Source organism: Perissodus microlepis, chromosome 17 (assembly GCF_051167445.1).
Source record: "Perissodus microlepis isolate ML-2025 ecotype Zambia chromosome 17, ASM5116744v1, whole genome shotgun sequence".
Taxonomy (NCBI): domain Eukaryota; kingdom Metazoa; phylum Chordata; class Actinopteri; order Cichliformes; family Cichlidae; genus Perissodus; species Perissodus microlepis.
Genome location: NC_140477.1, coordinates 30,311,097 through 30,336,965, shown reverse-complemented (window position 1 = coordinate 30,336,965; position 25,869 = coordinate 30,311,097). Strand labels below are relative to the sequence as shown.

Below are 25,869 nucleotides of genomic sequence, written 5' to 3'. Positions count from 1 at the left end.
AAATTATTATTACAAATTATGTATCATTTCATTTTCTTTAATTTAGCACTTTGATGAACCTTTTTGTTTTGATTACACACAGTTTCAAAAGTCAAACAAAATGCAGTGTAAGGAAGATTTCTGGTGAAAGCTCTTTAGCAAAAGACTGTATTTCCCTCCCTCCTGAAGTATCATGACATGTAGGTAGAAAGGACCCAAATGCAGACGACTTAAACAAAAAACTGACCTTTACTGAGGTGAAGCAAATAACTCCAGGAGGAAATACAGAAGGTGTAAAAACAAAAACTTAACGAGGAAGGAAGAGATAACGGTATGATTCGGCAAACAGAGGCTTTAAATAGACACATGAAGGAATTGAGAGAAGCTGAAACTAATTAAAAAAACAGATAAGGAAGTGAAAGTAAATACAAATCACAAGAGACGAATGATGATCGAAAATAAAGAAGGAAGCAAATAACTGGAAAGATTGAGTACAGAGAACTTGACATATGAGGGGGAACAAGGGCTCATAAAAAACAGATTGTAAGCAAGATTCAAGAACTAATGAAAACTTTAAAGAAAGAATACAAGCAAATATTAAATAATCAAAACCTGCAACGAAGAAATAAGAGACACTAATAAATATAAGGACATTAAACCTAGAAGCATAATGAATTCCAGTACACATAACAACAGCAACTAAGCACTAGAGCTAAATACTAAGGAAAATACAAAGATACAAAAAATAAAACAAACAAATAGTGAACATGTTCAAGAACTCAAAAGCTCTGGGTCAGGCCCAGGACCACGACAGAAAGTATTTAACTTGATCTTTCTTATCTGTCATTTATTAAAATGTTAGATACCACTCAGTATTCAATATCTTGAGCTGAAGTGCTTTGGATGCCTAAAACTAACTAGATAGGGAGCTGTACTCTGGATGCAAACACTGGTTTCTGATATTATAGTTGTATGTTTTACATACTTACCATCCACTCTAACCACTGTGTTATCGCTGATACAGTTTATAAATGCCAGACTTCCTTATTATTCACAAGGTAATCCGGCACAAAATAGAAGAAAAAGAATATTTAATTAAAGTGTGCAAAATGATTTACTAATGTTTTTGACACTCAGTCTACTACTAATTGCACCAATATTTAGTGCAGAAAAAAACATGTCTTAGTTTTTGCACTTCATATTGAAATGGACTGATTGTGCTTGTGTTTAGAAAGTGGTGCAATTAATCACACCTATTAGCGCTATTCAGGGGTTGCGCTCATACAATTTTACTTAGATTAGTAAATCTGGCAAAAGTACTGCATATAAAGATGCCAATTGTTGCGACACACAGTGAGTAAAAGTCGCCAACACTCAACTCTCTGGTATTAACATTAGCACATAAACTATGCACTGGGAGCTTCATGGCAAAGGAGCAGGGTCTGTAGGTGTTATGTGTTTGATTTGGGAGAGGCGTGAGTTTCTCAAAATGGGCTCATTGAGTCAGCACGGATAAGATCTTGGAGAGGCTACGGCTGCTGTGAATACTCAGAATAAGATCTCTGACTGCAGACTGGATACATCTCGGAAGGGCTAGCTCGGAATAACAGCTCTGGGCGCAAATTGGATGACATCTCGGGGAGGCACACTGTTGTGAGTTCTCAGAAATTGGCTCCTTGAGCACAAGAAATGACAACATCACAGAACGCAAGTATGGCGAAGCTCGCGGCTCTCCAATGGGAGAGTGAGAGACCAGTGTTGGACTGTAGAACTGCTTTGAAATTCATATGAGCTGTTCGCACTAAAGTAAAAAATACCATCACTTATGCGGATACCCCTTTGGCGCCAGCTGCAAGGCCGGAGCTGAACAACAACACCCTGATAACGACTGTGTTGAGTCTGTTCCTTCCCATTCCATGCAAAGCCACCTGGGTTGGCTGGAAGACTGTTTACTTAGCCTGGCAGGGCGAAGGACACTGTCTCAGCTGAACTATGGACATGCACACACATACATATACTGATACTGATAAGCACTCACTGACGCATCACCCTCCCTACCCCGGATCCAACGCCACCTCCAACGCTTAATCGGGTCAGTTGGAGGCGCAGTCGAAAGCGGTCCCAGATCAGATGTACACACTGGAACTCTTTCCCATGTTGCTGTCTGTGTTTATTGTGCTATGGTGTGTTGATATCTGTGCATTCCTGTATTATCCTTCTGTGTTACACATTTCGATGTTTTTTTTTCCTCGCTACCTAGCCTGACCTGTCTCCCCAATGTGATGCTTGTGTATTGTATGTATGGTCGGCAAGGTCTGTCATCTCGGTTGTGGGCAAAAGACGTGCAACTGACAAATAAAGGCTATCTCATCATCATCATCTCTCATTTGTGGGTTTGCTGAGAGAAGCAGTGTTCTTGAAACAGACTTATTCCACTTCTAAGTTCCACTAAGTGACAAAAACATACACTTAAATAATTAACGCTCAGAATTCAGGGACTCAAAATAATAAAGATTTATTTCAAGCATAGCTTTAGTTTACTTGTAATAGTGTTATATTAGGTTTCCGGTACTACAGGCTCTATCAGTGTTTGCATTATTATTCCACAATCAAATCCAATTAGTCCTTCTGTCAGTTTAGTCCTCAGTAAAAGTTCTAAGCAAAACTTGAAGCTGTTTTTTAGTCTAATAAAGTTAGTTAGTGGCTGGGATTTCAAAGCATCTCATATATGATTGCTATATCACGTTATATCATGTTTGCCTGTGTTAATCAGTACTTTTTTTCCCCCTCACAGCCACCTTTCAAATGTCACAGCAACTCTAAAGAAAATCAGACTTGCTTATTCAGAAATCTGATGATGTTTTACAGCACTCATGCCCTTTCGGCCATCATCTATATCTTGTTTAGTATCTCTGTCTGCTTTAGACTAAGCTAGATGCAGGTGAAGCAGCATCAGAATGATATGAAATGTGTTAGGTTGCATGGGTTATATGTTGTTTCCATAAATGAACTGAAATGAAAATCTGCAAAGATTCACTGCTTAAAAAACAGCTGAAATCCCCAGTTATTGATGATGACTGTGCACATTTAGTGAAATAGAATCAGAATCCAGTCGCTCGGGCTTGAGTCCATGCTCACCCACTGTAGGTTGGCTCGAGCAAGTATCTGCTGAAGCAGGCACACACGAGACAACTGTACTGTTTCCTTGAAGCCTCTGGAGTGTCACATGTGTGCTTTTTGCCACAGTGGATGATGACACGAGGTTATTAGGCCAAGTCTCACTGCCAACTCGTCACATATGGATGCTTGCAGAGGACCCCTGGGTGCTGCATTTAAATGCACTGAGTAAGCATCATTATAAGCAGCAGGGTTAATGTTGTGCAGCATAGTTTAACTCTAGGGAGTAAAAACTGTAGATTATTTAGCAAGTGAAAACAAACTCAAAATGCTAAGATTCCAAACAGGACACAAACTGCAGTCTTCTGACTGACAGACTTGTGATTTACTGCACATCTATTCTTCCAAACTACCAGTCTCTACTGTTTATGATGGGATTATTGACGTTTGTTGTCCAACAGTTCATGCTGCCACATGAACAGCACAGTTTTATCCATTTGCTAGATTAGATTAGATTAGATTAGATTAGATGAAACTTTATTTATCCCTCGGGTGGGTTTCTCCGGGAAATTCAGCTTTCAGTAGCACAGCACCGACAGAAGTTGCAGAATGTGAGCAGAAATATACCATATATACACATATATAAATAAAGATACATATATAAATACACAGTATACAATAGGGATAAATAGAATAAATAGAAATAAGAATATACAAGGGAATTGCACATTTCAACTATTGTGAGTCTATTGCACCATTGGATATTAACACAAAAATATTGCACAGTGAAAAAGGCACTATAGATTAGTTGTTCCCGCCCTTCTTTGTATCCCTGTTTCCCCTCCCTCTCCCCTCCAGCAAGGAATTAAACATAGCCATTTCTTTGTACCTTTATATTACTTTGTTTTGTTAAAATAATGACCTGCATAAGAAATAAGTTTGTAATATAATGGGTCATTAAATTAGTCTGCTTTGCTAACCTGACTGACTAAGATATTCATTGATTATTTTGCTAGCTATACCTAGGCTAAAACTTTAGTCTGCTAACAAGCTAAAGCTAGCTAGCTACGTGTAACTTAGCTACACTACGTAATTGCTGTTCAAAATGAGAAGTTAGAAAAAGCTCTTTAGCATAACTAGCAAAATCCACATCCATAAGGTGGGAAACAACAGCTTTTTCAAATTCTTTATTCAGTATTTAGTGGTGAGTCAAAACAAAAGTCTATTGCAGACACAAATTCTGGTATCTGTTAAGTTATTTACGGATATGTGGGAGAAAAATGCAGTTGGAGAATGTGGCTTACTTGCAGGGGGGTATAAATATATGATAAATATGAAAATCAAACAAGTTGGGATTTATAATAAATCTTTTTTTAAAACATAGATATTAATATTTGCTTTAGGTGTGACAATGTTGTGCAAAGGTTTGTTGAGATTTGGCTCACTTGTTAAGGAGGACACATAAACAAGGTTACGCGTAATATTAGTAAACTACGGAAAACATCCTGGCATTTTATACTGCACAGCTTATAATCTTATAGTGAGATTATACATTTCCTGAACACCTTGTCATTCCCACTGTCATTTTATACTGCACAGCTTAATTATCTGTTCTTGAATCTTCATTTTTCTGTAGGTGAGAAACATGTTTACTGTTTCCTATGTTATGAAGGGCTTACAAGTCACTGCTGTCCATATGGGATCTGCATCAGTGCATCACGGCTTCAAAGAAAATGCCTGGATGTTTTCCTGTTTTCCGTAGTTGACTAATATTACTTTATTACTTTGTGCAACTGTTTGGTGGTGTAGTATTTTTTTAAGTATTGCTGTTGTTTTAAAACATGGACTACTGAAAGAAATGACAGTTGTGATTATCCAATTTCTTGCACAGGGCTACCCAAAGTAAAGAATATTCTTCAGATTTCCGACAATAAATTCACCTGAGCTTGAATAGAAATGCACAAACTCTCAAGTACTTGCAGGGAAGAGCGGTTTTAGATGGAAAAGGCTTAGGTGGATATGACAGGCAAAACTGTCAACAGTCTCTGGTTTATAGTCTCAGGTAATGAAAATCCCTCTGTGCTTGAAATGAAGTACAATAATGTTGACAAAGTAATCTCAGAGGAAGCCTTGTTGTCATGGTCGGGAGACAGGACCAGGCATCTCTGAAGGGATTGTGAATAATTTAGGCCGACTCTTCTTGCTGGTGGAAATCCATTAAAAAATGTTAGATTACACAGTAGTCATAGAAATGAGTGAACATTTGTAATGATCTAATAGTCAGGTGTTCTGGGGAAACGGCTTCCCTGTGAATAAATGACATATTAGTCACAGCCTCTGTCTTATAAGTACTTCAGTCATGAGGAGAACAGCAGCCCTCAGTTCTTCACTAAAGGGTTCTTCAGCATGACATATTCTGACAGACAGAAATATCGAGTCTGGGTCCTCCACCGAAGGGTAATCCTGTTCACTAATGTGTTCTTGCACTTCAAAAAAACAACAGCTGTGAAGTAGCATTGGCAGATATACGCTACACCAATTTAAGCACAGGGAGCCACAACATTAAAATCACTTCACTGGTATTGTTTATATTTCTGACATATTTTAAAATTTGTCCTGGACCACTGAATCATGGAAAGAGGATCTCTGGTTTCTTTTGGCATCTTGCCTTTGGCAGTGAATCCTTTGGGTCTTAAAGGTTATCAGTTTAGAAGCCCAAGCATTTTGTGGCTGATTTGTTGCTAGAACTCGCTAGACGCACTTGTAGTGTACGTACATCGGACAAAATGTCATGGATACCGCTTATAACTGATGATGAGAAACAGCATTTATGATGCTGTTCGTCATAAATGTATACGATCAATTACAAATAAAAGTATGTGTTACATATGTTGCAATAACAAGACTTTTTTCTGATATGGTTATATCTAGTATTTCTACTGAAATACCTGTTGGCATTAGTGCTGACTGAATTTTTTTATAAATTTACATCACTAAGGTTCAGTACGCCAGCATTTGACCTTGTTCAGTAACAGAGAAATTATTTATTTTCTGTGTTCATTGATTCAATATTTAAGATCCATCCTAGCAGCGTCAGTATTAAAGCAGAAAGCCAATGAAATTGTATTGTTCATATGCACAATTCACTGCTGCAAGTTGTAGTAATTGTGTACACGTTGTGTAATTGTGATCAATGTATCAAAATCAGATTTTTCCCCCTTTATTACTTTAAACCCTGTATTAATGGTCTGGTAAAATTTGTCCAGTGTTTCTTTAATAAGCATAACACTGATTATATTAAAGACTGAATGAATATACTCAAACATTTGTCAGTATTTTATATACACTTTATGTTACTACTGCAGAATTTGCATTTTCTAATAAAGTCCCGTGGACAAACTCTTGTCATAGTGTAGATCCTCTGATCATCAAAGCCATTCATAACATCAAAATAAGCCCTTCACTTTATGATATAGTTTTTGCATTGTATCAATGACTCAACTGCAGGTACATAAGTTACTAATTCATATAAAATTTGAACTTTGATGTATTGCTTGTCCTTGATTTCCATAAACATTAGAGTGTATGAGGCGTGTAAACGTCTCTCTATGAAACCAAGCTGTCTTATTGCCTGAAAGAGCATTTTAAGGCCCCATATCTATCCCCCAACCTAGGATTACATCTGTTTTGGGTATCGGGCAATCCAAGTTTAACCTTTCAGGTGGGATGACACTATCATATGAGCAAAACACACTGAGATATTAGCCTATGAGACTGATTCAAATGGGCTAGTATAGATAACTTTTTCTAGTCTTACTGACCATACAAAGCATCCTACATTATGTGCCTCACTTACACAGCTCTAAACTCTTAATCTCTAATCTGTACTTTCCTTTAGGCTAACTGTTTTGGAAGAGTGGATGGGGTCCCCCCTCCCCCCTTGACAGTTATGATAGATCTGATCATTTTGTTGAGGGGATGTGACACCTTACCAAAGCCAGTTCCTGGGAAAGTGAGATACATACAGACTTTAAGTGCAGAATCTTTCCCACTTCCAAACCCACGGCGGATTCAGGATGAACATTTAGCCTAAATGTCTTTGGACTGCAAGAGGAAACCAGAGCACCTAGACAACACTAACATAGGCAAAGGGAGAACATGCAAACTCCTCACAGAAAGTCCTTATGAATGTCCAGTGAAACAGACCGTGAGTGTAAACACTGATCTCTGTCTTTTCTGCTGTGGCTGGATAACAGATGTTTGTGACAACCCACTGATGTCCAGTCTTCTGCCATCATCCTTCAGAAGCTCCTCCCAGCTGTCCAGTAGTCATGGGCCGGTCTTTGCTAAGGTCAACAGGAGAGAAGGTGAGTAGTTATTCATTGTTATTGTTAAACTTAGACGTTTCACCATCTGCTGTTAGTACCCTGGTAATTGTCAAAAATGCTAACAGAGACAATCCAAGCTGGTTAGCTGTGCACCACTGCAAGCCCAAGTGAAACTGTGACTTTATTACCCAGAATTCATTACTCAAACTTAATCCCACACAGCAGTAAAAGTTCAAACATAAAACTGAACTCATTGGGGAGTGCTCTCTTATTGTAAAGGCAATTATTATGTTTTTGTTTTATTTGCTACCTTGTGAAGAAATCCATTTGGCTGACCTTACAGAGCACTCACAGTAAAATTCAATTATCCTCATGGTGTAGTCATCGTACAGCCCACAACTGTGGATGTCGCAGAAAGATAATAGGTACACACACTGTGGGCTTCATATGTATTTTGCTATACTGTGCTTCACACACCTTTCGCCCAGTTCTTGTAAGATGCTGTTTTTGCTGGTTGATCTTTTTTGTGTTGGCTAACAAGAATAAACAAAGAACTGTTTCCTCTTCTGTCAGATGGTTCTCATCATGTTTTGTGCATGTGGAAGGCATCTGCATACACAGAAACCAGATTTCTGTACTCCAGCAAACATTATGACGTTTGAATTACTGTCTTGACTGGCCGACTGTCTTTTCTTGGTCTTGATTGGATTGAGTTCTTGCTCTTGGTTTAAAAAAATTGTTCCAAAATTAAATTGCCATCTGGTAATACTAGCTTGTGTATGTGGAGCAGATGTCATCTGGCTGTCTACACTTGGTTGGTAACCAAATAAGTTGACAGTCGGATGAGACATGCATTTCCTGTTATTATTGCATTTTTTTTTTTGCTGTATGTGGAAACAATGTCAACATATGTCTGTCTGCAGTGTAGCTTGTGACATCATACTGGGACTTTGTATGCTTCTTGAATCTTATCTGACCCAGATTGTGTGACACACTGGATTTACCTTCCAAGCCGCACACGTTTTTCATGTTTTTAACCCCCCCCCCCCCACACACACACACAAAAACTATTGTCATGAAGTATTCGCTTGTAAAGGATCAATCAGTGGATTTAGTTCCTTTATTTTTTATTTTTTGTTAAAAACTTCTCTCAGTAATAAAACTTTATAAAGGTGAAAGTGCTGTTGATGTCATGGTGAGCTATGTGGCAGGCTAGGTCAGGACCCAAACGCCAGTTTCGGAGACAGAAAGCTTAACTAAAGGCGGCAGCATTATTGCTTGAAAATGCAAACTAAAAACAAAATACATGAATACTAAAGAAACAAAACAAACACAAACTAGAACTAGGAAACTCCTGACTGGTCATTAGTCACTGGACAAGACTTGACATGACTGAAGAAAATGGAACTACACATGACACACAGCTAACGTAGAGAACGTGACAACAAACGGAAAGGTGGAAACACAGCAGGGACTAACCAGACATACCAAGACAAAGGCAAAGCAAAACTGAACACACTAACATAGGACATAAGACTGTCAAAGTGAAACGTGAAACGTGCACAGAGACACGGACTTGACACTGAGACGCGACTGACTGGACACGAAACTTGGAACACATGGAAGACACAGTGGCTGAAACTAAAAGCTGGAACCACAAATATAACGTGAGCAGAAAACAATCAAGAGAACCAAAACTATGAATAACAATCATTAAGGAATATAAATTAAGCAACACAAAACACTGGGCCACTGGTCAGTGCTGTGACAATTGAGGCTGAACGTGGATGGCTGACCCCAAAGCACCTATGAGAGGCCACAAAGCAACTTTCGCAAACTTTCTTAGAAGAAAGTGTATAAATAATAATATTGGGTTAAGACTGAGATAGTTCTTTTTATTAAAAAAAAAAACAAGTTTCATTATGTACTGACCCCCCCAAACCCCCATTCAGTTAAATATCTCCTTTACATTCGTCCTGTACATCCAACTCAAACATGGTGGATACACAAAATCGAAAAGTCAAAGAACAGTAAGTTTACTCTGTGCTTTTGTTTCCACTGCTTACCTCGAGTTCTTAAAAAAACAAACTAAAAATATAACAAAGGTCATTGATCTAATCTGTTTGATCATCAGTTCTTTAAATGTTGTTGGTAAAAAAACAGGAACGGTTTCATATTTCCTGCAACTATTCAGTCGAAAAGGGCTAAATATAAGATTTGTGTTAGCTCAACCTGCATGGTTATCATTCTTCTCTACCCTTTTCCCTTACAGCAATGACCTTTTCCATTTTTCACATTTGTGTTTGAAAGCATTAACAGTGAGGGGTTTGAGGTGCAGGCTATCCATAAAAAAGTTTTTACCTTGTGCAGCTTTACACTTCATACATTTAGTCAGTTGTTGACATCAACCGTCAAGAAGCACCTTCAGGCCAATGAAATGGTAGGAACAGACTGAGAATTAAAAAACAACAACAACAAAAAAAACAGTACTCCTTGACCGCACTCTGTCTTTTTACTGAGATGTGTTCAGTTCTGTGGGTGTCAGTGGGGCAGTCAGTGGTGCAGGAGAGTCTTTGCCTCCCTACAGGGCACTGAGCACAAAACATCAAAGGCAAGCCTAAGCTGGATTCACAGAGTGTGAGAAATACATTCGCGTTGGCTGTATATCGAAACAAAGAGAAGAAGATGACATTTATCAATTTATCATTTGTATTATAAATGACTCTAACATGTGAGATAGATAGATAGATAGATAGATAGATAGATAGATAGATAGATAGATAGATAGATAGATAGATAAAGAACAGTTACTGCTAACGATTTGTACTGTACAACACACTGAAATTATATTACACTAGTACATCAAAAGTCTCTACCGGGCCACCTGCTCGCAATAGGGACATAAAACTGGGTTGTGATTCACAGAGCACAGTAAAAATTCTAGAGAGATGTCTTTACTGGATGCTGATGCTGGCCTTGCAAAGGGCTACCATGCCATGTTTGGAGCTTTACAAAGCCCACTTGCAGACTGCAGAACCAGTGGACAACATCATCAGTGGGAGCGGGAGATTTCTTCATCTTTTACTCGGACTGTAAGAATAATTTGATCAAGCTGGAGAAAAATGAAAGATGAGCCACCAGTATGTTGTTTTCTAAATAAGGTTGTTTGTAAACGATGTACACACATGATCGATATTAGACTGAGACAGAGGAATTATTGTTTTCGTTTTTCCACTGAAACACTAAAGCCAGGCACTTATTGGACCACTTCCAACTGCCTAGTGTAACATGTACTGTGTCTGCTCAGTTTGTAATTTCATTCAGGGCAGGTTCAGGATATGTCTTGGGAGGTAGAAAATATCTGCAAAATACACAATTCATCTGCCACATTAAAACCACTGACAAGTAATGTGAATAACTCTTATCAAAGCATTATTATAGAATAAAACAGAATAGGCCTTTATTGTCATTGTACATGTACAATACATTTATGGGACAATGAAATGCTACATTGTGCTGGAAAACCTGGGCTCCTGCCATTTATGTGCATGTTATTTAGAAACCAACATTTACCTGGTGCATTGTTGCACACCTGGCACATTGCAGAAACTCCTCAGGAATGACTTGTGGGACGTAATGAACCTAATGAATTGATCCAGCCTCCAGACTCCCCACATCCTAGTTTGATCAGACATCCGCAGGATTCACAAGGTGATCAACAAATAACGTTAAGGGATCCAAAGGCAACATCCTAGTGCGAAATACCACAAGGTACCATCTCAGGTCCCGTGTACTTTTAGTGGCAGAAGTAGAACTCTGTTTGAGGTATGATTACAAAGTGGTGGGAATAACTCATGAAAACTAAAACCCTTCAAAGTCAACTGTTAGGCATATCTGGACAACGCTCGGTGAGGCTATTTTTAGATTAATAACAGGAAGTCCTGTTCTGATGGCGTCCACTTGTGTCTCTATGATGTGTCTCTGAATCTCCTTCATGTGTGTCAAAACAGCAACCCTTCAGCTTTTTTGGGTCTCTCCTGCTGAGTATGCTCCCTTTTTTAACTTTAAAATAGAATTCACAATGCACAATGTTGTAAATTTCAAAAAAATACATGCATACATCCTGAAACTGCTAAGTTGAGCCCCAAACTACGATCTTGAACATGGAAGTCTGACCAGTCTGACAGAGAAACCCACTGCTCATTGCACACATTTGAGATCTGTGGTGAAATGGTCATAACAGGATTTGTAAAGATCCGTCTGAAAGTGGCCCATACAATACCTATACAAGCCAAATGTAAATAGTTTTGGTTTTTACAAGCAGATTCCAGGAAGTTCTTGATCCCACCCTCATTTGTTGTTTAAAGGAACAACAGAAACAGCGTCCTGTTATTTACTCAGGATTCTACAACAGTGATTGTTGGTTTCCACTAGTTCCCTCTTGTTGGTGAACAGGGGCAATAAAAAGTGAAGAGCAAAGCACAGTGAAGTGTCCTGTCCATCACAAAGTAGTTAGAAGTCTACTAGAAGCCAAGCAGCCAGATTAGATGAAGGTGACAGAACTCCCACGTGCTTCCTTTGGCTCCTTTGGCTCTCATTCCCACCTCTTGAGTTGCATTGTGGCTGCTCAGCCCATATGGGGACTGGTGCTGGATGGGCTGCTCACACATGGTGCCCTGTTAATCCCACTCAAGGATCACAGTACTGCCTCCACTCCCAGTACTGTGCCTCACTGTATGCACTATTTGGCTGAACATTGAACGTGGCCAATTCATTAGGCTGGGAAATGGCCCTGGCACTGAGAGTTGCTCCTTCTGATGAAGCTATAAAAAAAAGGGTCTTGGGAGAGGCCAGAGAGAGGCTTTGACACAGAAGGCTTTGACACAGAATTCAGCAGAGGCCCTCAAGCAGAAGGCTTTAATTTAAAGGCCAAGGAGCAACAGTCCTCAACATGTTGAGCAAGTTTGGTTTTTTTGCCATCAGTTATGCAAGAAAGACACTTTTGTAGGACTAAGTTGAACTACTTTACTGGAGGAGTGAGACTAGTGCAAGTGGTGCAGCAGCTTATCAGAGCCTAAGTAAAAACAAAGCTTATATTGACCCATGTGAGTTCAGACGCCTAAAGCAATTGTCACGATCCTGGGTTTTATGACCCAGTGTTTTGAGTTTTAGTTATTTTGATGTTTATAGTATGTTTAAGCTCATTAGGTCTCCTATGTTCATTTGCTTATTAGTTCCCCCTTGTGTTTCCAACCCATGTTAAGTCTCCCCTGCTCTTCATGTGTTTCATGTCTGTGTCTTACGTTGTCAAGTTCTGGTTGTCATGTCTGCGTCTCATTATGTTTCCTATTTTATTTTGAAGAGATCTCGTGTTTTTATATTATGGGTTATGTTTTGAGTCCTTTGTTGTACTGTTTCTTGTTTCCTTAGGTCTCAGTTATGGTTATCATAGGTTTAGTTCTTTGGCTTTGTAATATGGCTTCCCTGTGTTCCATGTTGTGTCTACTGTGACGTTTTTGTACCATGTTTCAGGTTCCTATGTTCCGTCTCCCCAGTTGCTGTTAAGTTTACATGTCTAGAGTTCAGTCAGTATGTTTCCTGTTTTATTTTGAAGAGGTCTGGTGTTCCTGTGTTCATCGTGTTTAGTTTTACTCTTCCACTGTGACGTCGTTATGTTCATGTGTCAGCTGTTTCTCCATGTGTTCCCACTTCCCTCATTATCCTCCTGTGTGTATTTAGTCCGTGTGCTCTCAGTCATTCTTTGTCAGGTCGTCTGCGCATCCATGTCACAACTTCAGGTATCTATGTCAGTTCATCATGTTTAAGGTTTTTTTCATGTTTAGTTTTAGTTCACCCAGTTTAGGTTATTGTTTAGTTTCACCAATGCCCTTTTGTTTGTACCCTCTTTGCTAGCCTCAATAAAACGGCTTGTTTTTTGTTAAATCCACGCCACGTTCAGTTTTTGGTCTGCGTTTGAGTCCTCGTTTGCAAACACATACAGTCTGCCCCAGCCAGACTGTGACAGCAATACAGAGGCACAGAGTTGGGGATAACATTTTTGAAATCTCTGTTCATAAATGAGGAGCAGTGTGGTGCCATCTGTCCAGATTCAACCTGTTATTTAATGAAGAAATATTTTCACACCGCTGATAGCACCTGACGGAAAGTGAATCCAAGGCAGAACGGGGTACAAGGTACACCTTTGAAATCCAAAATAATGAGGTCAGTCACGCTCAAATCTTCTGTACAGTGGCAGTTTGGTTCTTGAGGTACATAAAGGTTAATAGATGCCAGGACTCTTTGTACAAGCTGATCAGTGCCTTGCTGTTACTGCCTTTAGGCTTGACTTTTTCCACCTCGTCAGGCCTAGAACTGGAACTGAGGGTCTTGTGTGGGAAAAAAAGCAAAGTGAAGTCCAGAACAGGGCTTAAGATTTGAAAAAAAGCAATTTTACTGCTATTGGCAAAGTCAGCCAGTTCTCTCTCTCTCTCTCACACACACACACACACACACACACACACACACACACACACACACAGAATTTTCATCTATCCTAGTGGGAGTTTGCTCCGTGACAAGGCATTTGAAAAATTAGAAAATACATGATGTATGCCTGGTAACCTGTGATTCTTCTTGAGTTAGTTAACAGTCTCATCTTTGTGTCAATGCTGTTACAGGACTAAAGAAAAGCACAGGGGGAATTTCCCACAGGGGTGATCAAGCTGATGTTAAATGGGTGCACTCAGGTGTTCATATTACAGATACTGAGCTGAAATCTGCCTCCATATAAGGGGAATGACAATAGAGTTCTTTAGCCCCTCCCTCCTCTCTTTTTCAGTCAAATCCAGCAGTTCCTCTCTCTTGCTGCTCTTCTTTGTACAGTGTGGTCAGCTGTAATTATAATTTAAACTCAGCCTCATTTGGACTGCCAAGAAAACATTAAGATAACTCCATTTCATCTTAAAGCCAAATGTTAATGGCTGCATTTAACATTTATAGGCAAATGTTAATGGCAGTATTTAACTTCTAAACAGTTTCTGTTTTTCAGTGATCCATACTGATAATTGCACATTAGAGTCACTGTAATTATGCTAAAACAGGCTTGGAACACTCCATTAGTCCCCAGTAATCATTTTCTGGAAGTGCTCATTTAGAGTTCAAGGAGGGGTGCAACATTAGCAGAGGGGGGGGGGGAATTAAATGTAGAATCAGATATTGATTTAAGTGTGATATGTTTATGTGTCACCTTTGCCACCCCAGGTGCCCACTTACTGCTTACTGTTAAACACCCTATCTAGTTAAATTCTACAGCTCCTCCATTCAGTTCCTTCTAATCTGAGGTACTCAGCCTCCCCATAAATCTTATTATATGGATAAATATTGCCTCATTCCTTGACAAAATGCAGCTAAAGAGCCTCTAATCTTAGCATTCTGTCTACATTGCTTCTACATCCTTCAGTCAATTTACTGAAAATAGCCAGAGTAACTAATCCATGACAGCTCATTAAAAATCACATTTTTATGCTGTGACTAATCCCAATTTACTGCTGATAATAAACTATCTGGGACCCATAAGTCTTCTTTAACTGTGTTCACTCACATAAAATATCATATATTTAATAACATCCTGTATATTATTAATGGATATGCATGGCCATGGTTACACACGGTTCAGATGGCAAGTATCCGTGGATGAAGACTCCTAATGGAGTTGTCAAGAAGGTTAATTTCTGATATACACTGCTCATTGTTAATGCTCACTTCTCAACATCTGCAATATGGATGTGAGAAGTGTCAGTACCATCACTGCCAAGCTCAGTAACTGAGGGTCATGCTATTAATGGGAAATACGACAGTTTGAAATGAACACAAATTACATTTTAAGCTAAAAGCTTCACATGCTTAAACTTAATCAAAACTTAAACCGCTCGGCAGCAATGAAACCAGGTCGCACATGAAAAATCGTCTTACAAAATATTTATTTTTATACATTCAGCACTTTTGGGTTGATGTTACCATTTATTTCACCCAACTTAGCTAATGTTGGTCAATAATAATGGTCTTTTAGCTCAAATTCATCCTCATCCACTAGAGAAAATGCCCAGCTATAAATTCTCGAATATATTCAATGGTATGGAAATGATCATGAGCCCAGGTTAAGCCCAGCATAAGCCCTTCATGCAGAAAAAGTAAATCAAGAGACTTAAACATGTTTTAAAAGTGTTTGATGCATCTTGAAGGAGATTAAAGGCAACCAAGCATCGTAAGTTCTAAGCACTGTCCTTTCACAGGGAGTATTCACTTAAAAAATAATAATCACAGGTTCTTTTTCTGGGAATAAGGATCCTATTTTCTCATTTTGAAGATGAATTAAGACCCCTTTAGGATTCTGTATAACTCAAAGATCAGCTTTGTTACATATTTAAAAAAATCACATTGGTTTTTATGATTTTAAGCTCTTTTCTTTGCTGCATTTGGACACTAAAAGTGGTTTTGCTATACCTGTATTAAAGGCTTTCATAAAAGATTTCAGTGACCTGGCCTCTGTATCTTTCAGGTGTTTCTTTTTTCTTTTTTTTACTTCCAAGACTGTTTATTTGCTCTGGTGCCCGGTCAGTTTTATATATAGCTGCATATTATCTCCCAGGTTGTCAGAAATACACCTCAAGCTCTGTCTCAAATTTGACTCTCCCACTCAAATCAGTTTAAAAACCAGACACAGACACATTTACAGATCTTGGCCTGCTAATACTGTCATGCGTCCCTGCTTAGTTATCTGTGACTTACTGCATCTTTGAGACCCGCTGACTTTGGGTGACTTTTTTCCCTTGTTGTAATGGCTCGTATCCTTTCCCCTCTACCACAGTCCTGCTTTTGTCTTCTTGTTCCAACCTTCTGTTGACATGAACAACTGTGCACCAGTGCTAACCAAACAGTACATTCATCTGGCAGACACATCTATTCCTCCTTGTAAAGCCACTGCCCTGACAAGAGTTGTGTCACCATCTATTTCCCAATAGACACTAACATGGTGGAGATAGCAATTAGAACAGAGAGGATAGAAATAGCGTGCAGGATGTTGAGTTCTTTTACCGTCTTATTAGCAGAGACAAAAGCTGAAGTTAATTCTGCAAGTGGAGATGGCTCTGTCTAGCACCAGGGGCACTGCTCCATTATTTGTTGCAACAAAAGCTGTGTCACTGGCTTGAGTGGTCTCTCTGTGGTCAAGCCACAGACTTGACCACAGACAGACTGTGGTCATGAACATACAGTAACTGCAGCACCAGCAGGTATTTCTCAGTTAAATTCCTAGTGGCTACTGCTAGTTTGAAACTAGAGATTTACTAACACGAGCTTCACCATTAAAAGATAATAAATAGGATAGATAATAAAGATTTTATAGGGACATGTAATTGGGTTGCTGAGAAAATTTATAGCTCTCCAATCAAAAGCAGTCAGCTATATAAACAGGACGTGACCACAGTATCATTAAGTCTAAGTGACAAAATGAAGGTTTTAGGAGGAAAACTGTAGTGCCCATCCTTTGTAAATATGGTTGTGCCATCAGAGATCATTGCTAGCACTCAAATGCACATAAAAAGAAGCAGGTTCTGATATATACGCTCACATATGCATAGTTAGTTTTTCTTACATAAATTTGCAAAACCAGGCAGGTAAACAATAGCAAGCAGAGGGAAAAGCCTCTAAAAAACACCCCTTTGATGCTTTCCTTCTCCTCACATACAGGGTCTTAAATAATCAGACCCCATGTTATCTTAAAAACATCATAGTACCATATCACCCCAACGGAGCCCTTTGCTCTCAAACTGCTGGCTTACATGTGGTCAAAGGAGCATAGGAGGCATAGCCTTCAGCCTTCGGACTTCACTCCTGAGGAACAAGCTCCCAGTTTTGATTTGGGAGACAGATACCCTCTCTACTTTTAGGATTAGGTGACCCTGAACTCCCTTCTCAGTTACACAGCAACAGACCTTGGGGGCTTCCCATGATGCACTTAGTGTTTCTTCTTCACTCACCTCTTTTCACTCAGTACGTGTTTATACACAACTCTGCATTTAATCACTAGCTATTATTAATCTCTGGCTCTCTTTTGTCCTGTCTCCCTCGCCTCACCCCCACCTGGTCATGGCAGATAGCTGCCCCTACCTGAGCCTGGTTCTGCTGGAAGTTTCTTCCTTTTTAAAGGGAGCTTTTCCTTCCCACTGTCGCCAAGTGCTACTTTATTGGCGGTTGTCTGATCGTTGGGGTTTTCTATAATAATTTTATGGCAAACAAATGTGTGTAGATGTGTTGGACTATTTCCGTTTTACTTCTTTATCCATATGAACTAAAATATGATCATTTTGACAATGTTTCATGTTTACTAATCACAGAGTGAGATACTGTACGTGCATGGGTTTAAAGAGTGTAAAGATTTTGTTTCTTTTTTTTTTTACGTAACAAGTGTTTTGCAGTGATATAGCTTGTTAATTCATATGAGGCTTTTATCAAGAATCTGTTCCACATTTCCGATAATCCCAGTCATGTGTGGTTTCTCAGTAGTTTTTTTTTTCTTATTTTGATCTAAATCAATCTTAGGCACTAAGATGGTGTTCTTATTTGGTGTGACTCAAGGACACTTGTGAAACATTTGCAGTTTCTGATGGGCACAAACTTGGTGCTGTGGGAACTGAACTTGTTATCTGTGAGTTTCTGTTCCATCTCCCACCCCTGCCCACCATGAAAAAGTCATAATCCATAGCTGACACCACGTGTCCTTGGCCTGTATCCTAGCTCTGAGCCAGGAGGAAGCCTCTAAAATAACACCCCCTTTGATGCTTTCATGCTAGCCCAAATAAAACCATGCCCGATTTACCGCAATGACACATATTAACTTATATGAAAGGATGTGCTTGTTTATGGAAGAGTAGAACTTGAATCCCACCTAAACACTAGGTACTCTCAGTAGATTATCACACTCCTAAGACAAATAGGTGGCTTTTCAAAATCTACCAGATGCAGATGAATACATTTTAATAATAAAACATTGTGCAATCAATACTACAATTTATCCAGTTTTTTATTGACCAACCATGAAGAAATCAAAACTGCACAGTCTCCCAGTCTCACCTCAAATCTCATTTCCAAGCAGACTGTTTGGCATTAACTTACTCCTAAATTCTCAAAGAGCATTGCACCTGGGTACTGTTGTTGGTACAGATTTAAAGGTGCCTGTTTTGTTTTTAAATTGTGCAATGGAAATAAAAGTTAATTTACTTTGTGACAAAAATTAAAAACTCTTGCTTGAACTTGTAGTTCTTATATAATTCTCCTGTGCGTGCATGTTTTAATTGGAAATTTGCTAATTACATTTCTTTCTTATTTGGCCAGTGTTCTACAGTAAAATCTAAATGCCTCAAATCAATATTTTAATGTAAACAAGGCAAACCATAAACTCAGGAATTACTTGTAGCAACAAAGTACAGCTGCTCTACAGTGCTTTTCAATCATGTCAGGATACGAGCATTTTAATAGCTGGCACCAGTACCAATAAAATAACATAATTTTCAATACCCAAATGCAATAACATAAAATAATTACCTCATGTTCTTAAATAGAAACTTCTTTATTAAAAAGTTTGTTCTATCACTCTTGGCAGACCATTTATTTATTTTGTTGATGGGACCCAGACTGAAATGTTAGGATGGCTGGTGTAGGCTGTGTATTTGTTTAACATTAGCCACTACATTTTCTCCTGGAACATAGCTGCTTTTGCAAATAAAATACTAGCAGGTATTTAAAGATTAAATAAAAAAGGATAATGCTGTTGATGTTGTTGGACGTGGAACTCAAACTCATTCACCTTGAATTCTTTGAACAAATCGAGCTGCTGCTGTTTTTTTAGGTGCTTTTCTTTATTTGAAGTCTTTCCTTGTCTGAAAACTACGATAGGATTATTTGCATGTCTGTTTGTTGGTGCCCTTCTTCCTTCCTTTTACACTTTGAAGCACTTTGTGCAGCATAGACTGTTGGTAATGTGCTATATAAATAAACGTGACCTTGACCTTCCTTCAGTATAGGTGTATGGTGCCTCCTTTCAGTACTGGAGGAAACGCAGCCTTGGTACGTACCATAGTCTGTATAAAACAGGCTATACAGAGAAAACAAACAGATATGCTGGACAGAAATAATTATGCTGCTGATCAAACAGGTGATATGTGAGAAACATGGTCATTAGTTTTTTCCCCCAAACACTTTATACCCAGTTCTCCCCTCTTTTATTTAGACCCCTTCAGCGCTCCTCTCTTCCAGGTGTTTCTTCCTTTCTTCCTCTCTTCCTAAGTCTCCCTCCTCTGCAGTCCTATAGATGTCAATTGATCTGCCTTCTTCTGTCACTCTGTCAGTCTCTTCCTTTCTATTGTTTGTGTTTGTCACTTCTTCCCTCTCCACTCCAGCTGTAATGAGTAAAGGTCAGCCTGTCTGCTCTCTCCTCTTGCGCTGTCAGTGTCCATGTCTGTTACTGAGGTACTTATTAGCTCTGGCCTTTAGCTGCTGCCCTAACAAGCAGGAAGCACAGCAAGAGAAAAGAAGATGACCTCAGACACGGTTAATTCAAGTGAAGTCACAAGTTTGTCAGCCAGGAGACTGCTGCTTTGTTTCTCAAGCTTTGCTTTTTCCCCCCACATTTGCTTTTAGCCTTGGCTTTCACTCACTGCTTACTTTTTAAGCACCAAAAACAGATTAAATCTAGGAAAAAATAATTTCTTGGGTTACAGTATGCCCCTTCTAAAACACACATTGATAAATAATGATTACTCACATGGGTTAAACGTGACGCCAAGGTGTTCATTTGCATGGCTCTACCCATGAATGTGGTTTTTAAGTGCAAAAAAAGTTTATTTTTATTGATACCTGGATGCTTCTATCTTGCTGAAAACCAAAATGGGAATGACATCACACCCAAGTTCTGACATCAAAGTTCCAAGCTATCTGGATTGCAGCATTAGTTGTGGTTATACCACAGAGTTTCCTGCAACTTTCTACCAGGAGATTTTATTGCATGCTTTTTATTCATGCTTCCATCTGCTGACAAGCTTTACTGAGATGCTGATTTCCTTTTCCAGCAGGACTTGGCATCTGCCCATAATGCCAAAACTACTGCCAAATGGTTTGCTGACCATATTATTACTGTGCTGGCCAACAGCTCACCTGACCTGAACTCCACAGAGAATCGATGAGTGATTGTCAAAAAGAACCCACCCTAAAAATACAGAGAAGCTGAAAGCTGTTTTTAAAGCAACCCGGCCTTCAATAACACTTCTGCAGAACCACGCACTAATGAACTCCACGCCACACTGCAGTGGGAATTTGCGGTACTTAGTACTAACGGTATAAATGAGTTGCTTTTCAGAGGTTTTCAACGCAGACGAGATTTCTGTGTTGAATTTTTTTTCTCTTTTGGCTGATTTTAGGAAATATTATGTAAGCTATAATCACCTAAATTAAAACAATAAGGGCTTGAAATATTTCCCTTGTAATATATTTACCTTTTAAGTTGTGATGAATATACATGTTTGCCTTTTTAAAATTAACTACAAATTAAAATAACTACTCTCTGTAACGTTGCTCAGCTGAACATTGACTTCTCTACTGTTCCTTGAGTTGAATGTTAGCATGTTGCCATGCATCTCACTTTATCTCATAGCAGTCAACCAATTTGATGAAGAGATTTCAACATGCTGGTAGCGTGGATACTTTCTCACTGACACATTATACTGGGAGGCAGAATGGAACTGAGCCATTATTAAAGTTGTTAGATTTGTTTCTCCTTCAAGCTACAACTGAAAGTGTGGGCTGTTTTTTTAAAGGTTCATAATCTCTATGATCAGTTATGATGCTGACTGACATTACCAATCACTGCTGTACTTTAGCAATCTGTTCTGCAGCGTGCTATGTTGAACAATTCAAATGAAGTTCATTGCGGGTTGTATTAACACAGTAAACTGATATAAGGAGGATTAATAATAGATGTGATAAAAAGACACTGTGTCCACTTTGGCAGTTTGAAAGAGTTTGTAGTATTGATTTACATTGTCCTAATAGCAGCATGACATCACTTTGACAACACAATCTCAAGTGCTCTTCAGGGTGGCTGTGTTATTGTGTGTGTGTGTGTGGGTGTGTGTATGTGTGCACCCTCAGTAGGGGAGAAATCCCTCCATCTGCTCCTTGGGCACCATGGATTTGCTTTGCCCTGACTCAGCACTTTTTATCAAGCTTACACACATGTAGACTCACAAACTCAGACATAGCCACTCACACACACACACACATGCACACACATACTCCATTGAGTCAGGGATACCAGCAGCATCCAAAGTAAAATAAAATCAGATTTCAGCTGGGTTAGTTATGGCAATGTCTCTGCAAAGGTTAGCAACTGCATCAAGGCACCACTCTTTGTGTCTGTGCCTTTCAGTCCTTTTCTGCCTTTGTTTCGCTTTCTGGCCCAGTTCACTTCTTCACTCCCTTTCTCCAACCTACTCATCCTCTGCGACATGTTCCTAAATTTCCCAAATACAAACCCACTTGATTAACTGCAGTATTTTATATGACACAGTTCACACTCCTGCTGTGTGTTCCTGCCATCTTTCCTGTTTCGATCTACACCATTCTTTTTTCAAATCCAGATATTTTAATCTTTTCCCAAAACATTTCATTTGAAACATGAGCTTGAGGTGATTAGAGGTGATTGGATGCAACTAACTGTGCTTATAGAAAAACAAATCATGGAGGCTCTCAGACTCAAACATCCCTGATGGAGTCTGGTGCATAAATATTCAGCAGCTTATTTCAGATAAGATATATTTTGTTTATGCCAGAAATTTTGAGAAATTACTGTGTTACAGCAGCCAAAACATTAAAAAAACATACTAGCTCAATAAAATGGAGTACCACAAAACAAATATGTTGTTTCTCCTTATCAGTGTTGGGTAAGTTACTTTAAATTAGTAACTTAGTTACATTACTAGTTACTTCCATCAAAAGTAACTCAGTTACTTCAAGTTACTCGTTATTTTCAAAGTAACTAGTTACTAGGGAAAGTAACTTTGGTTTTACTCAGACTTCTCTTGTTAATGTGTTGCTAACTGGATACCCAGCATGAGTGCCAGTCTTCTAGCTTGCTTACTTGCCATAAGTGCACTGTGCCACCTAACAAAGGAAAAAATAATGTGCATATTTCCACGAGAGAAATCCCACGCCTGGACCGTCGTTGACCGCCGCATGATTCTAGCCTACGTCACAGCGTCATGTGCGCTTTTTACATCCAACACAAAAACTGCAGTTGTGGTGCTTTCGATTGTACTCAGAACTCAGAAATTCTGCCTTCCGAATAGGAAGATGTAGGTAACACCAGACTGCAGATGAGCTGCGTACAGGGCTGGACTGGGACAAAAAATCAGCCCGGGCATTTTGACTATAGACCGGCCGCCATTATAGCAAAAATCATAAAGCCTTTGAATGAAAACAAACACTGTTGTGACAGTGATGTACACTGTCTTGATGGTATATATGTATCAATCTATCAATCATTTGTTGTAAGACTCAGATAATTATTTATTAAAAGCGAGACATTTTAAATGAGAATAAGAAAGTATTTCTTTGTGCCCCCCTTTCCCTGTTAATGCCCTACCTGCCCCCCTGGCAAAACTTTGCTAGACCCGCCCCTGCACAGTTACCAGCTGTCAGCTACATAGAAAAGGATCCTGATGTTATTTGTCTCTCAGAAACAGTTCATAACTTCCCTTCAACTCATTCATGTCACCTAAAAGGTAAACCTGTTTCTCCATCACCTGTTCAGCTCTGATGATTCAGTAAGGACATCTCCTGGTTTCATCTTCATGTTTCCCTCTCACCAGATATCCAAACCGACATCATGACCAGCAGCTTTACAGCTGTGGCTCCAGCAAACATCAGCTGATACTAGAAAGTAATATTAAATAAATTCTAACAACAGCTGATCAAACTTGCTGCTGTTGTTTAACGTGACATCCGGTGGTGTCCTCTTTCTGGCGCAAAGCGGACGATAAATAAACAAGAGGGGAAAGCCGATCAGCTGATCATTGATCAGTTTCATGATTAAAGTAGCAACAGGAGAGGGAGGGGAGAGAATGAGAGAAGAAGAGGCAGCTGTGCAGCAAAGACACAGAATAACTCCAGCTTTGTGTCTTTTTCATTGTAGCTGAAGTCCGGGACAAACTGTTCCTTTTCACCTAAATACGAAACGCGTAATATTTTCTCTGAATACGAGACGATTCCGTTTTTTAGGGGATGGTTGGCAACTCTAATAATTAACCTATGAACAAAATAAAGTTCAACATCAGTAACATAGCACCACCCAGCTGTATAGAAACTCCGTCATGCTAGCTAGCACGCAGTACGAAAAAGTCAGCATAACGAAAATAAACTACAACTAAACTTGGTTTATATCTGACCCAGATAGACTGCAGGTCATAACGTCTTACCTGAAGTTCAGTTCACCTGACACTCGGACCAGCGGCCGCTTCGGGTCTCTCCTCCTGCCTCCCCTTTCTCTCATCCACCTGCTGGCTTCCACCACTTGCTAATGTTACTGAATCTGTGGAAGCTCCGCGATGCCGCCACACGAAGTAACGAATAACGAGCCTATCTAAATCCCAGTAACGAGTAACGCGTTCCTGATTTTGGCATAATAACTAGTTACCGTGCTCGTTACCACAATAATAACGTAGTTACTGTAACGCGTTACTTAATAACGCGTTAGTCCCAACACTGCTCCTTATATGCTCTTATATTCAATATTCTAATCCAGATTCATTTAGATTTTTGCTTACTGTGCATGACAGTGAGTTTTTCTTCTTTGATTAAGATGCCAAAGGATATTATAATCTGTGTGAGAATACTCCATGTTATTCTTTGTGGAACATTTAGTGAAATCAACTTTCACCTACATTATTTTTGATTTCACTTCAACAACGAAGCTTGATAAAAACACTAAACAGTGATACATTGTCAAATATACCACAACATTTTGTGATACTTAATTGGAGGGTGTATTGCTAGCTCTACTTAAACAGGTTTATTGCATTATATATTTTTTATTTGATTAATTTACTTGGATATTAAATGTCCTTAGTTTTGAAAAATCCACCTTGATTTTTGTTTGTAGCTAAAAAAATCAACACTGGCAGGCAAAAAAAAAAAAAGAAGAAAAAAAGTCAACACTAGAAGAAATCCAAAAACTTATTTTTATAGCTGTACTTTTTGCACAAAGAGCTGAGTTCAAAGGCTTCAAACTGAACAGTCATTTCCGTTCAGTTCAATTCAGCTTTGTTTATATAGCACCAAATCACCTCAAAGTGCTTTATATTGTAAGATAAAGACCCTACAGTAATAGAGAGAAAACCCCAATAATCAAATGACTCCCTATGAGTAAGCACTTTGTTGTCAGTGGGAAGGAAAAACTCCCTTTTAACAGGAAGAAACCTGCAGGAGAACCATCCATCTGCTGCAACAGGTTGGAGTGAGCGTGACAAAAGACGCTCTATTGAAGAGAGCCAGATTAAAAATAAGTAATGATTAAATGTAGAGTGGTGTGTAAACACAAAGAGAGTGAGGGAAGAAGAAACACTCAGTGCATCATGGGAAGCCCCCAGCAACCTAGGCCGTTTGTAGTGCAGACAGGAGGTTAATCTGATCCAATCCTGAATATAAATATTATAAAATAGGAAAGTTTAATCCTAATTACAGTAGAATCCAAACTCGGAGCTGGTTCCATAGACGAGGTTCCTGAAAGATGAAGGCTCTCCCTCCCATACTCCTTTTAAATATCCTATCAACCACAGGTAAGCCAGCAGTCCAATAGTACAATGCTATGTTGGAGTGATATGCTACTGTTAGGTCTTTAAGATTAGATGGTGCCTGACTGTTCAAGGTTTTTGATTCTAAATTTTAGAACATGGCTCAATAACCTTAGTTTTATCTGAATTCCCTTTGAAACAAGCAAATGTGCAGATCTAACTATAGACTATCAGCCTTCATTCTAATGAGGATTTCTAAATAAGTGTATTTAGGTGCAGTATTATGACTCTGCCCTTCCAGTTTGCTGCTACCTCCACACTTGCATCTTCTTAAAAAAATGGTATAGCAGTGTCAGACATACCACAGTGCTGATGGAAGTACCTATTTTAGACTACAGCATGAACACAGTGTGTGTTAGTCCCTTACATCCCTGAGTGTCCTCTCCAGCTGTTGCAACAGATGTTGCCCAGACAAAAATGGAGCACGTTACCCCTGGAAAATATGATAGTACTCTGCATGTCACTGGAGAACAGACAAAAGTTTCAGCTCAGTGATTTGTCTCATGTCAGAGAAGACATTTTAAGTGAAGTTGAATCACATTCAC

The 25,869-nt window shown here is 39.1% G+C and overlaps 1 protein-coding gene across 1 annotated transcript in view; it reads left to right on the top strand.

Moving 5' to 3' along the window:
- The window catches only part of LOC146369873 (contactin-associated protein-like 4), a 118,831-nt gene that overhangs the window by 19,876 nt on the left and 73,086 nt on the right, over nucleotides 1–25,869 (top strand). Inside the window, exon 2 of the mRNA XM_084909336.1 lies at nucleotides 7,353–7,463. Coding sequence (XP_084765462.1) covers nucleotides 7,353–7,463 — 111 coding nt within the window. The remainder of the gene's footprint in view (nucleotides 1–7,352; nucleotides 7,464–25,869) is intronic.